Source organism: Stegostoma tigrinum, chromosome 29 (assembly GCF_030684315.1).
Source record: "Stegostoma tigrinum isolate sSteTig4 chromosome 29, sSteTig4.hap1, whole genome shotgun sequence".
NCBI classification, from domain to species: Eukaryota; Metazoa; Chordata; class Chondrichthyes; order Orectolobiformes; family Stegostomatidae; genus Stegostoma; species Stegostoma tigrinum.
In genome coordinates, this window is record NC_081382.1 from 31,610,341 (window position 1) to 31,622,663 (window position 12,323).

The 12,323-nt window shown below is 37.6% G+C and overlaps 1 protein-coding gene across 2 annotated transcripts in view; it reads right to left on the reverse strand.

Moving 5' to 3' along the window:
• c5 (complement component 5) overlaps positions 1-12,323 on the reverse strand; it is a 123,232-nt gene that overhangs the window by 34,145 nt on the left and 76,764 nt on the right. For both annotated transcript variants that reach the window (XM_059638287.1, XM_059638286.1), the window contains 5 exons: positions 11,233-11,445; positions 9,885-9,963; positions 7,664-7,823; positions 3,843-3,935; positions 2,253-2,424 (listed from right to left, as the gene is read on the reverse strand). In XM_059638287.1, the coding sequence (XP_059494270.1) occupies positions 2,253-2,424; positions 3,843-3,935; positions 7,664-7,823; positions 9,885-9,963; positions 11,233-11,445 (717 nt within the window). The remainder of the gene's footprint in view (positions 1-2,252; positions 2,425-3,842; positions 3,936-7,663; positions 7,824-9,884; positions 9,964-11,232; positions 11,446-12,323) is intronic.

Below are 12,323 nucleotides of genomic sequence, written 5' to 3' on the forward strand. Positions count from 1 at the left end.
CGAGGTATGTTGAAACAATTGTTGAAAAGGCTTATAGGATCCTTGGGTTTATAAATAGAGACTTAGAGTATAAAAGCAAAGAAGTGATACTATACCCTATAAATCTAGGGTGGACTACGTTTGGACTATTGTGTCCCGTTCTGGGCTCTTTAATAAAGGCAGAACGTTAAAGCCCTTGGAAAGTGCAAAGGAGATTTACTAGAATGATAGCAAAAATGAGGGACTTTAGATACAAGAAAGATTAGAGAGATTGGGCTAATTCTCCTTGCAGCAGAGAAGATTAAGACGTGTTCAAAATTATGAACAATTTTGATAGGATAAAGAAGGATAGTTTACACAAGTTGCTTTGTAACTAGTAACCAGTAACTCAGGTTCACAATTTCAACATTGTCAGCAAGACAGTTTAGAGTGAGATGACGAAAAACTTGACTGAGAGTTATTAGGATTTGGAATGCACTGCCTGGGAAAATGGGAGGTGGATTCCATATGATGCTTTAAAAGAGAGCTGGGTATATATTTGAGGGGTATGTAAATAGAGATTAGAGAATGGGACCAGCTGGGTAGTTCTTTTGGAAGCTAGTACAGACATGATGGGTCAAATGGCCTCCTTCTGTACTATAAAATCCTATGATGATTGGAGCTGGGCTACTGTGTTAGAGAACTGAAGTGAGATTCTAATCAGGTCCTTGTAGCACCCAAACTCCTCACACACAACACTGTCTCACAAAATGCACTGTGAAGCCAAACTGTGTGTGTAAGGATTACAATCACAGGCAAAGTCACATATCGATGAAGTATGCATTTCATAAAGGCACAATTGTGCAGTTCAGGTTTTGTTCAGTTTAGACAAAGACCCAACCTAGAACTGTGCATATGTGCTACTGCCTTGATTTAATAAAATCCATACTGTTGCATACCCCTGGACCTTGCTTATTAAGAATAAATTTTTTTTAAAAATATTCAAAAATTCTGCTTTCACTGCCTTTTTGGGAAGAATATTCCAAAGACTCTCCTCCACCAATGAGAAACAGTTTTACCTCATCTTAGTGCTAAATGGATGATACCTTATTTTTAAATAACAAACCCTCGTTCTAGATTCTCCCGTAAGAAGAAACATCCTCTCTACATCTACCTTCTCAACACTTAAGGATCTCTCATGCTTCAATCACGTTACCTAAACTACAAGGGATATAAGGAGTAAACTCTCCTCATGACACATTACAGGTATTAGTCTGGTAAACCTTCTTTTAACCACCTTTTACCCAGTTATACCTTTGCTTAAGTAAGGTGACTAATAAGGGGTACAATAAATACTCCAGATGTGGTTTTACCAGTGCCCTGTATATCTAGTATTCAATTCCACTTGCAATATGCAAATAAAATTTGATTAGCTGTTTGAATTATTTACTATACTTGTATACTAATATTTTTCAATTCATGCACTAGGGCATCCAGATCCCTCTGTATTCAGAGTTCTAAAATCTCTCAGCATTTAGATCATATGCTTTTTGTATTTTTATATTTAAATGGACTATTTCACATTTTGTCACATTGTACTCCATTTGTCAGATCTTTGCCCATTCACCTAAATTATTTTATGCTCTTTTTTGTAGCCGCTTTATGTCATTGCACAACTTAATTTCCTAAATATTTTTATGTTATTACCTATTTTTGTACACAGTACTCCAAGAGTTGTCTCAACAAAGCTGACTTGATCTCCTTGCTTTTGATTCCTGCATCTAGAAATGAACATCCCTGCTAGTTTGCTTTCTTTTCTGAGATTATTCATCTAAGTCTTTACATTTTTATCTGCATCCTTGATTCTCTTTGCTCTTCTATTCCATTTAGACCAGTACTATACAAGCAGGAGATAAATTCTTTACTTGTTCAATTAAAATGCATTACCTCACAGTTACCTACTCTGAAAGTGATTTGCCATTACATCCCCATTCTGCAAGTTTATTGATAACATGTTATTTTGTCACAAGTTTCCTTTTTATTAATGACAACCCCACAATGTGTCATCCATAAATTTAGCAATTGAACTTCCAATTCCCAAGTCCAAATTATTAACAAAAATTGTAAATAACTGTAATCCCAGTACCAACCTTTGAAAGAAGTTCAACTTCTTGAAATTCTGTGTTCTGCCCTTAACCCCTACTCTGTTTTCAGTTTTGTAAACAATGTAGTACTTCTTTAATCATTAGGCAAACAGTTTGAGTTCTTTCTGAATTACTTGACAGAGACATTACCCTTTACAGAAGCCTTGAACTTCAGCTTTTCCAAGGCTCGATGAGCGAAGCGAGAATTTTGGTTTTTCAATGCCAGTGCATAAGCAGTTATTGCTAAAACAAGTGTACTCTTCACATTCTCCAAATGGTGCGACAAATACTCATCAGCTTTAAGTATAGATTTGCTAACTGTCTAAAATAAATCAGATGAATACATTTAAGAATATAAAAAAAAGAGAAAACTGGTTATTTAGTCAACAAATTTTGTTTTCTAGTATCTTGACTCACTTAGCCTAATGCATTTAATTTTTTGATGCATTTCACTACTGTCTCACTTGATGGCTCAGCGAAAACATTAAAAATTGTTGTAATAAAGACAGCACCTGCTGACAATACTCAAGATCAGGAAACATCTGTGGAGATGACAGATTATCAACCTGAAATGCTAGCCAGGATTTTCAGTAGTGATGATAGTGAACATTATTTCCCTACTGCTTAAGTCCAGATGTGTGCAATTAAATGTAGAAATCCAAATGTTGCTACCAGTGCTCCTGTTTCAGACAGCTCTGTTGAAATCTAGGGCAGCACAGTGGCTCAGTGGTTAGCACTGCAGCCTCACAGCGCCAGGGACCCGGGTTTGATTCCAGCCTCAGGTAACTGTCTGTGCAGAGTTTGCACATTTTCCCTGTGTCTGCATGGGTTTCCTGCGGGTGCTCTGGTTTCCTCCCACAGTCCAAAGATGTGCAGGCTAGGTGGATTGGCCATGCTAAATTGCCCGTAGTGTTCAGGGGTGTGTGGGTTATAGGGAGATGGGTTTGGGTGGGATGCTCGAAGGGGTGGCGTGAACTTGTTGGGCCAAAGGGCCTGTTTCCACACAGTAGGGAATCTAATCTAACTAAATCCTTTCAGATCACATATCTTTAGAAATCGGTGAACTTGTACATTGTAATATCACTGGTAAACACCCTTGAAAATGGTAATAGTGGTAAAATTAATAAGGCGTTATTGATTTTGTTATGGAGTGGTAAATCATGACAAGCACCGGACAATCTTTATTGTCATGGTAAACCAACTTTATAATATTAAATGCCTCATTGTTTCATTTTGAGAGAAATCTATATGCTTTAATATAATTATTTGTACATTTGATTTGATATTTCTGTGTCAGATGTGCATGCTACAATCTTCTTTCCACTGTTTCTAAAATATATTTTAAAAATGGGATGATCAAAACATTTTATTTTCTGGCTTTTGACTCTTAGAATTCTTCATTATTATTTGCTGTTTACCCTGTATGACATCACTGCAACTGGATACCTGGAATTCCTTTTTTACATGGTGCCAGATTCAAATTAATGTCAATGATATCAACACCACAGAAATCATTAGCTTTTTTGTGGGCAGTTTTCTTCTCAGTTAATTGTGAACACTATTGTTTCATTGCTAACTGCTGGTATCAATTTTCAGTGAAATACAATCAGTATTACAGAGATGTGTACGTCAATTCACTGAATAATGCACGATAATATCTTGGATTTAATTATCATGAAAATCAGGAGAACCTAATAGTATATTATACTGACGTCATTTCCTTCATTTTTCTTTGCTCACCTCAGTTCCACATGTGTAAAAAGCCTTTTTAATGGCAATACTTGTAAATGCTGTCAAATACATTGTTCTTTCTTTAGTTTCATCCTTTATAGCCTGTAATAAAATGTCAGAAGGTATTTAGCCTGTAAGAAACACTCTCAAAAAAAATTCAGGATTAAATATTGCTTGCAGGTGAGCATTTTCTGCGCAAACCTAATTACCATTAAGAATGTGGTTCTCCATTTATAAATTTCATTCTATAATTAAATGCAGTTTCAATACTTCAGTTGGTCAAAGTAATGAATAAATTTCTAATGCTCTTAGATTTAATTATTGTCTATCAGTAGATTTTTAAAATTTATTTACTTTTAGATAATTTTCTCTTCCATGTTACTCCATCTCCTGAGGCATGTGTGAATCTTGCTGCAGTTCCATGTACGTTACCATCCCTTCATAACCTCCAAAGAGGCCATTTTTATATGATTGCATATAGTATTAATACAACCATCCTCTCATCCTATTTTCATTTGAGACATATCCACAATACAGCAAGTGTAACAGAAATAGATTTCTGAAGTTACAATAGACTGTCTCTTTAAAAAAAACTAAACCACAGCTTGCAAACTACATATTTATTAAGACTGAGCACAACATCAATAGAGTCAAACCAAAATATCACCTCCTGGCATGTGAAGTCAACTTCCATGATTTTCATTAAGATGTTTGAGTTGTGATGGGGTAGGATTTTCTCGCCTCTATCCCTTATTTGGCTAATTTTTATGGAATTAAATCTGCAGCCTTCTAATTGTACAGTATATTGAATATTGCATTTCTTACAAGGCCATTCAGTAGAGCAATGCTGTTAGATACTGTCAGATATATTGCTGAAGCTTCATGTTTTGCAAGCATCAGACAAAACACAATGATATTTCTTGAGAGATAGTAGGAACTGCAGATGCTGGAGAATCTGAGATAACAAGGTATAGGACTGGTTGAATACATCAGACCAAGCAGAGGAGCAGGAAGGCTGACGTTTCAGGCCTAAATCCTTCTTGAGAAATGGGGGAGGGGAAGGGAGTTCTGAAATAAATATGGAGAAAGGGGGAGGTAGATAGAAGATGGATAGAGGAGAAGACAGATGGAGAGGAGACAGAAAGGTCAAAGAGGTGGGGATGGAGCCAGTAAAGGTGAGTGTAGGTGGGGAGTTACGGAGGAGATAGGGCAGTCCAGGGAGACAGACAGGTCAAGGGGGCGGGGAGAGGTTAGTAGGTAGGAGATAGGGGTGGGGCTTGAGGTGGGAGAAATGGATAGGTGGGTGGAAGGACAAGTTAAGGAGGCAGGAACAAGCTGGGCTGGTTTTGGGATGTTGTAGGGGGAGGAGAGATTTTGAAGCTTGTGAAGTCCCCATTGATACCATTGGGCTACAAGTGGAACATGAGGTGATGTTCCTGCAACCTTTGGGTAGCATCGTTGTGGCACTGCAGGAGTATAGGATATTTCTTTAGTTGATCATAACTGGCAAAGTACAGACTGCATTCAACCACCCTTATATAACCCAAAACAAGATGTCTCCTGTTAGATGTGATTCTGCAATTGAGCATGACTTGGTCAAGAATCCTGAATATCCTAGGAAAATCCAGGTTATTATCGACTGGTGAGATAGACGTCAGTGGTAGGGAAGCTGCTGGAGAAGATACTGAGGGATAAGATCTATTCCCATTTGGAAGAAAATGGGCTTATCAGTGATTGGCAACATGGTTTTGTGCAGGGAAGGGATAGAATTCTTTAAGGACGTGACAAAGTTGATTGATGAGGGAAAGGCTGTAGATGTCATATACATAGACTTCAGGAAGGCGTTAGAATAAGGTTCCCCATGACAGGCTGATGGAGAAAGTGGAGTCACATGGGGTCCAGGGTGTGCTAGCTAGATGGATAAAAAACTGGCTAGGCAACAGGAGAAAGAGAGTAGTAGTGGAAGGGGGTTTCTCAAATTGGAGACTGTGACCAGTGGTGCTCCACAGGGATCTGTGCTGGGACCACTGTTGTTAGTGATATATGTAAATGATTTAGAGGAAGGTGTAGGTGGTCCGATTAGCAAGTTTGCAGATGACACTAAGATTGGTGGAGTAGCAGATAGTGAAGGGGACTGTCAGACATTACAGCAGAATATAGATAGATTGGAGAATTGGGCAGATAAATGGCAGATGGAGTTCCATCCAGGCAAATGCGAGGTGATACATTTTGGAAGATCTAATTCAAGAGCAAACTATACAGTAAATGGAAAGTCCTGAGGAAAATTGATGAACAGAGAGATCTGGGTGTTCAGGTCCACTGTTCCCTGGAGGTGACAACGCAGGTCAATAGGGTGGTCAAGAAGGCATATGGCATGCTTTCCTTCATTGGACGGGGTATTGAGTACAAGAGTTGGCAGGTCATGTTACAGTTGTATAAGACTTTGGTTCGGCCACATTTAGAGGACTGTATACAGTTCTGGTTGCCACATTACCAAAAGGATGTGGATGCTTTGGAGAGGCTGCAGAGGAGGTTACTAGGATGTTGCCTGGTATGGAGGGTGCTAACTATGAAGAAAGGTTGAGTAGATTGGAATTATTTTCATTAGAAAGACGGAGATGGTGGGGGGGGATCCTAATTTAGGTCTACAAAGTTTAAGGGAGATATGCGTTCTTTATGCAGAGGATGGTGGGTACCTGGAACGCGTTGCCAGCGGAGGTGGTAGACGCAGACATGTTAGTGTCTTTTAAGATGCATCTGGGCAGGTAAATGATTGGGCAAGGAGCAAAGGGGTACAGACCTTTAGAAAATAGATGATCGGCTTAGACAGAGGATCTTGATCGGCGCAGGGTTGGAGGGCCGGAGGGCCGGTTCCTGTGCTGTAATTTTCTTTGTTCTTTGTTCCTAATAGGGGCACTAACAACCAAGTTAAGAGAACCAGTCAAGCATGTAGTGTGGCTCATTTACGCTTGCTAAAAGACAACTATACCGACATGCAGGCACCTGTTCTCTGCAACCAGACGGAATATAGAAACAGAAAGGTGGTATGGTGGATCAGTGGTTAGCACTGCCACCTCACAGTGCCAGGGACCTGGAGTTGAGTCCAACCCTAAGTGACTGTTTGTATGGAATTTGCACATTCTCCTTGCGTCTGTGTGGGTTTCTGCCATGTGCTTTGTTTTCTCCCACAGTCCAAAGGTGTGTAGGTTAGGTGAGTTAGCCATGCTAAATTGTCCCATAGTGTTCAGGGATGTGCAGGATAGTTGGGTTAGCAATGGGAAATGCAGGGTTATGGGCACAGAGAGGGGGTGATGGGGTTTGCTCTTTGGAGGATAGGTGCAGACGCAGTGGGCCAAATGAACTTTCCACACTGTACTATATGATTCCATATGTTCATGCTTTGTGCCCTTTTTAAATTAACTGAGAATCTGTGGTCCACTGTTGCTTTCTCCCTGGCATTGGCCAAACAGTGTGAACTTACAATTATCACCTCATTCTTTCAAAATATAAGTTGTTGAGATAGTTTGTTTGAAACTTGGTATTCTTTCATTTATCATAATGAGTGCCAAACAAAACATTTCCATAAATCTCTCTGTTAAGTAATATTCAACTTCTATACTGTCAAGCAGCTGTTAATATTTTTGGACTTTAACAACTGCAACACAGATTTCAAAGTTAAAATACTTCAATGATCATGTTGTTTCCTTTAGAGTATTTAAATTCACATAAAATCAGTTTTATAATGTTACTGATATTAAAAACTGCTGCGGATAATGAGTGAAATTTCAACTTCAAATAGTTCAGAAACAGTCTCGAGATACATAACTAACCTGAAATCGCAAAGGCACGTAACTGGAGAGCTCTTGAAATGATCCATCAGATTTCTGACAATTAGAGATAAGCCAAGTAATAGTACTACACATTGATTGTTCATCCATTGTTACGTAGTCATTGACTTGTGCAAACACCCTCAGTACAAAGGCTGTTAGCCTGGAAATGAGGTAACATGCGCTGTTATTTTTCTTTTGGTGAAAGCAAAATATAAATGTTTCATCCCTTCCTCATGGAGCCCAGAAAGATACAATACAATCCTATCACAACATAGTATTAATGGGATTCCTTTCCTATTAACTATTATCTACATTGTAGTCTTGAAGTGAAAATTGACCATTAAAAAAGTAGGATTCAAGTTACCACTTAAATTATTTACTAAGTTTGAAATAATCTTAGAAACAGTGCAAACAACATCACAGGAAGCGGCCCTTTAACATCCTGCCAGTACTGGCTCTTCGAAAAATGAGGGAAGGGAACAAGAATTCCAATTCTCTTCATCCCTATCCATAACTCCTAACCCATTTTATTAACCACCTTTATCAACAATTTGTGGACATAGACACCAAAGTATCAATACACATCTAAAATCATACAATTGTCATCATACAATTTATAAAATACTTTCATTTAATATTAGTCCTCCAAAAAGGCATCACTTCATACTTTTCCACATTGAACTCCAACTGCCTTGTTAATGCACAATTCACTCCATTGAAGTCTACAAAGACCTTGATCACAAATTATTACATTGCCTAGTTTGTATCTTCTGTGAACTGTATATTGCTGAATGCTACATCCAGATTCTGTCTTTTTTGGTAAGCATTGAAGAATCATGGAACCAGAACTTACTCTTGGGATGTTTCCAGGGTGAAAAACATTTATTCTGCTTCTGAGTACTGAACCAATTCCATACCCATGTTGTTATTTTCTCCTCTATGACATATTATCATATGTCTTAAAGAATAACAAGCATAGGTTCTGGTGTGATGCAATCCTTGTACGCTGATGAGTTCACTGTTTCATGAGTAAGCTCATCAATATTCTACATAGAATACAATCTGCATTCATGCAATTAGCATTGTTGCATTAAGCCATTGCCCCAGCTCATGACAGTAGAGGAAAATGCCAACAGAAAATATAAAACTAAAATACCTTTACATATAATAAAGCAAAATACTGCAGGTGCTGGAAATCTAAATAAGAACAAACAATGATTGAAATAATTAGCAGTTAAGTGCATCTGACTAAAATGCCATTGACCTAAAACACTAACTCTGCCTCCCTCTGCATGAGCTGCTAAGTATTTCAAGCAATTTCTGTTTTTACATGCTTTCATTTGTCACAGATTATCCCAACCGTCCTTTATAATGATTGTTTTTTACCCAAGTGTTTTATATTGGTTCCCATTTCAGTTTCTCCTTTTTTTCCACTACAGTTCATTAATTTCCTTTAGTTCCTTCATCTTTTAGTTTTATAGTACAGTTTTACGACCATCTTGCCAAAATGTTAATAATTAGTCAGTCCCAACAGCAGAGTGGAACACAACTGCAGACAGTGTGATATGTATGCATCAACCGAGGTTGTGAAATTAATCACTTACCTACACAGCTCTTAAAGGATCAAAATTTAAAACAGCTTTTAATATATCACAGCAACCTCTTCTGAAATTAGTATGCTATCATCTTCACTATGCTACCCAGGGTGCGTACCAGACAATAAAATCCTTAGCTTCTCCCAGATGAAACTCCAAGTCTGGATATTTCATGATCTTAATATCTTATACAGATGACATTTATGCAACAATAATTTTACATCTATGTTGTTTTATTCACAATTTTATTTTCTTATTATTGGTTTTTATGATGTAAACCACCGACTGATAACCTTAATTTTGACTAGATATTTTCCCACGACAAAACTTTAAAAACTGAATAACTTCTGTAAAATAGAATTACTGTCGTTCACAAAAATTATTCTCAGAATTGAATATTCAGATAACTAGACACACTGGAATAAATTGATGTGCACTATTTAACTGAAAGTGAAAGGAATATTCTTGGACAATAATAATATCATAAACCATGATATGTGTTTTTAGTTTTATCAGACTCATTGTGTTTTATCAAACAATAATTAAATTTCATCCTGAAAATTAGTATGATTAAAACACCAATTCTCCCTTTTGGGAAAATCAGTGTTTTCCTCAGCACAACTTACCAGGTACTGCCTTCTCGATCCTTCCACATGCTATACGAATAGACATGTTTAGTCCGGAAGGACATAATACTTGTAATGCCTGTACAAAGTCAAAAGTTAGATTTTAACAGCTATCCAACAAAAAAAGTGCTCTATTGTTCATGTGAACATTACATTCTTGGGCAGAAACTAATGAACCCATGCCCTTAAAGGCAGCAGAAGCCAGTTCTAGACACCTTATGGAAATGCTGCAGTACATGTGGTGTAGTTACACATACACTGAATTTATCCCAAGTATGAGCAGATTTTCTGTTGAGGAGAGGTTCAGTGAGTTGGCCATGTACTCACTGGACTTGAAAAGAATGAGGGAAATATATAATATTTTTTCGGGCCTTGACAGGGTAGTTGCTGAGAAGTTATTTCCTTTAGTGGGAAGGCCTAGGATCAGAAGGCATAATCTGAGTAAGGGGTTGCTCAGTTAAGACAGAGGCGAGGAGGAATTTTTTCCTAGGGTAGAGAATCTGTGGAATTCTTTATCAAAGAGACTGTCAAGGCTGGGGTGTTAAGTACATTCAAGGCCAAGATAGATTTTTAGTCAGTAAGGGAATCAAGGGTTATGAGGTAAAGGCAGGAAATTAGTACTGAGGATTATAAGATCAGTCGTGATTTCATTGAATGGCAGAGCAGATTCGATGGGCCAATGGCCTCCTTCTGTTTCTGCTTTTTATGGTCTTTCCTGTGATAAGGATGAGTGAAGACCACAAATAACTGAAAGGTCGTGCTGAAATTTGTACTGTATTAGCCTACAACATCCAAATAGAAGACATTCTTTTCTTACATCTGTCTCAATTTCGTGTGAGCTTTTAGTAGATAATCATTGACGATCCCAAGTACATATTTTCATCTGCTACAAGTGTCAACTATATCTCATAATAAACTTCTTTAGATATTTTCTCTGAGTGCTCTATACGTGCAAATTATCACTGCTGTTGAGTTGCTTGCCCACAGCCACAACACAGTACTTCATACTTAAATAACTGCCATTTATAAATTCATTCAATTAATTTTCCTTTCAGAGCATGAACTTTTTTAGTGTGAACCCTTGCACACTTTAATATCATCCATGAATTAATAACATAAATGAATTCCTCCTGAAGGTGAGGAAGGCAAATAAAGGTAAAGAACTGATTCACGAGGAATTGCATTTTGCCCAATCTGTGAATAAACACTCCATTTGCACAAATTCAAACAAATCCTCAATCTGTTCAATTGTTTCTCAATAATGTCACTGCATTTTTGCAACCATTGAAAATAAACCAAAGATTACTTATTTGTAAAAATGTCAATTATAGATTAATATATTACACACCATCTTTCATTTGTTTCTTCATGTTCAGCTGAATCTTCAACCTGTTTGGTCCCATCACATTCCAATTATTAGTTCTCTCCAAATAGTTATAAATAAAATAAATTGGTGCCACATTCATTAGCTCTGATTCAGCAGAGCCACGAGGTAGATTAGTAAGCTTGTGAACTCCTTCAGGATCCAAAGCTACGGACATTGATTCACCAATTATGTCTCCTGCCAGAGCCCAAGACAATACTTCAGTATAACTGACAAATGTGTGAAGAAAAACAATTAACAACAGGTTAATGTGCATACAAAAGAGACAGATAAATTGAATCAGAGATAATGGGAACTGCAGATGCTGGAGAATTCCAAGATAATAAAATGTGAGGCTGGATGAACACAGCAGGCCAAGCAGCATCTCAGGAGCACAAAAGCTGACGTTTCGGGCCTAGACCCTTCATCAGAGATAAATTGAATGCTTGAAGTTTAGCTCATTATAAACTGAGTTGCACACAAAACAATTTCTATTTCTTTTTCAGATTAAAGTCTCTGGTTTATAACAGATGGTGTGGGGTAGAATTATATACCCATACACAACACCTTATTGCTGGACAATAGGTCTGACCAAGGACCCAGGGGTCTGCAGTACCAGCTTGACAGAACAGATCAGGTAACAATATTGAAAGCTACTAAGCTGTTTTGATAGCCCAATGTAAATGCCTTTGATTTGGGAATAAAGACACCAATTATTGAGATTCTGCTGGCCATAATCTTGAACGCTTATGTAATTCACAAGCATACAGCAACAAAATAAATCAACAGACTTGAAACCTGTGTTTGTGGATTTCCAAAGGAATTTACAGCAGAACCTGCCAGAATATTTTCCACAAATATGCTCTGGAAAAGGATGATTACAGTGAAAAGGAAAAATATTCAATGAACATTAAGATTTATATTCACAGCTCTGTTCACAGACATTTTATGTCAGGGTAAACAAAAATTATACATCATATGACCAAAACTATCAATTATTTCATTGTCCTCCAGTAAACAGCTTTCAAACATTGGTAAGGGGGTTCATTCATGGATTGTGGCTGTTTGAAATCACT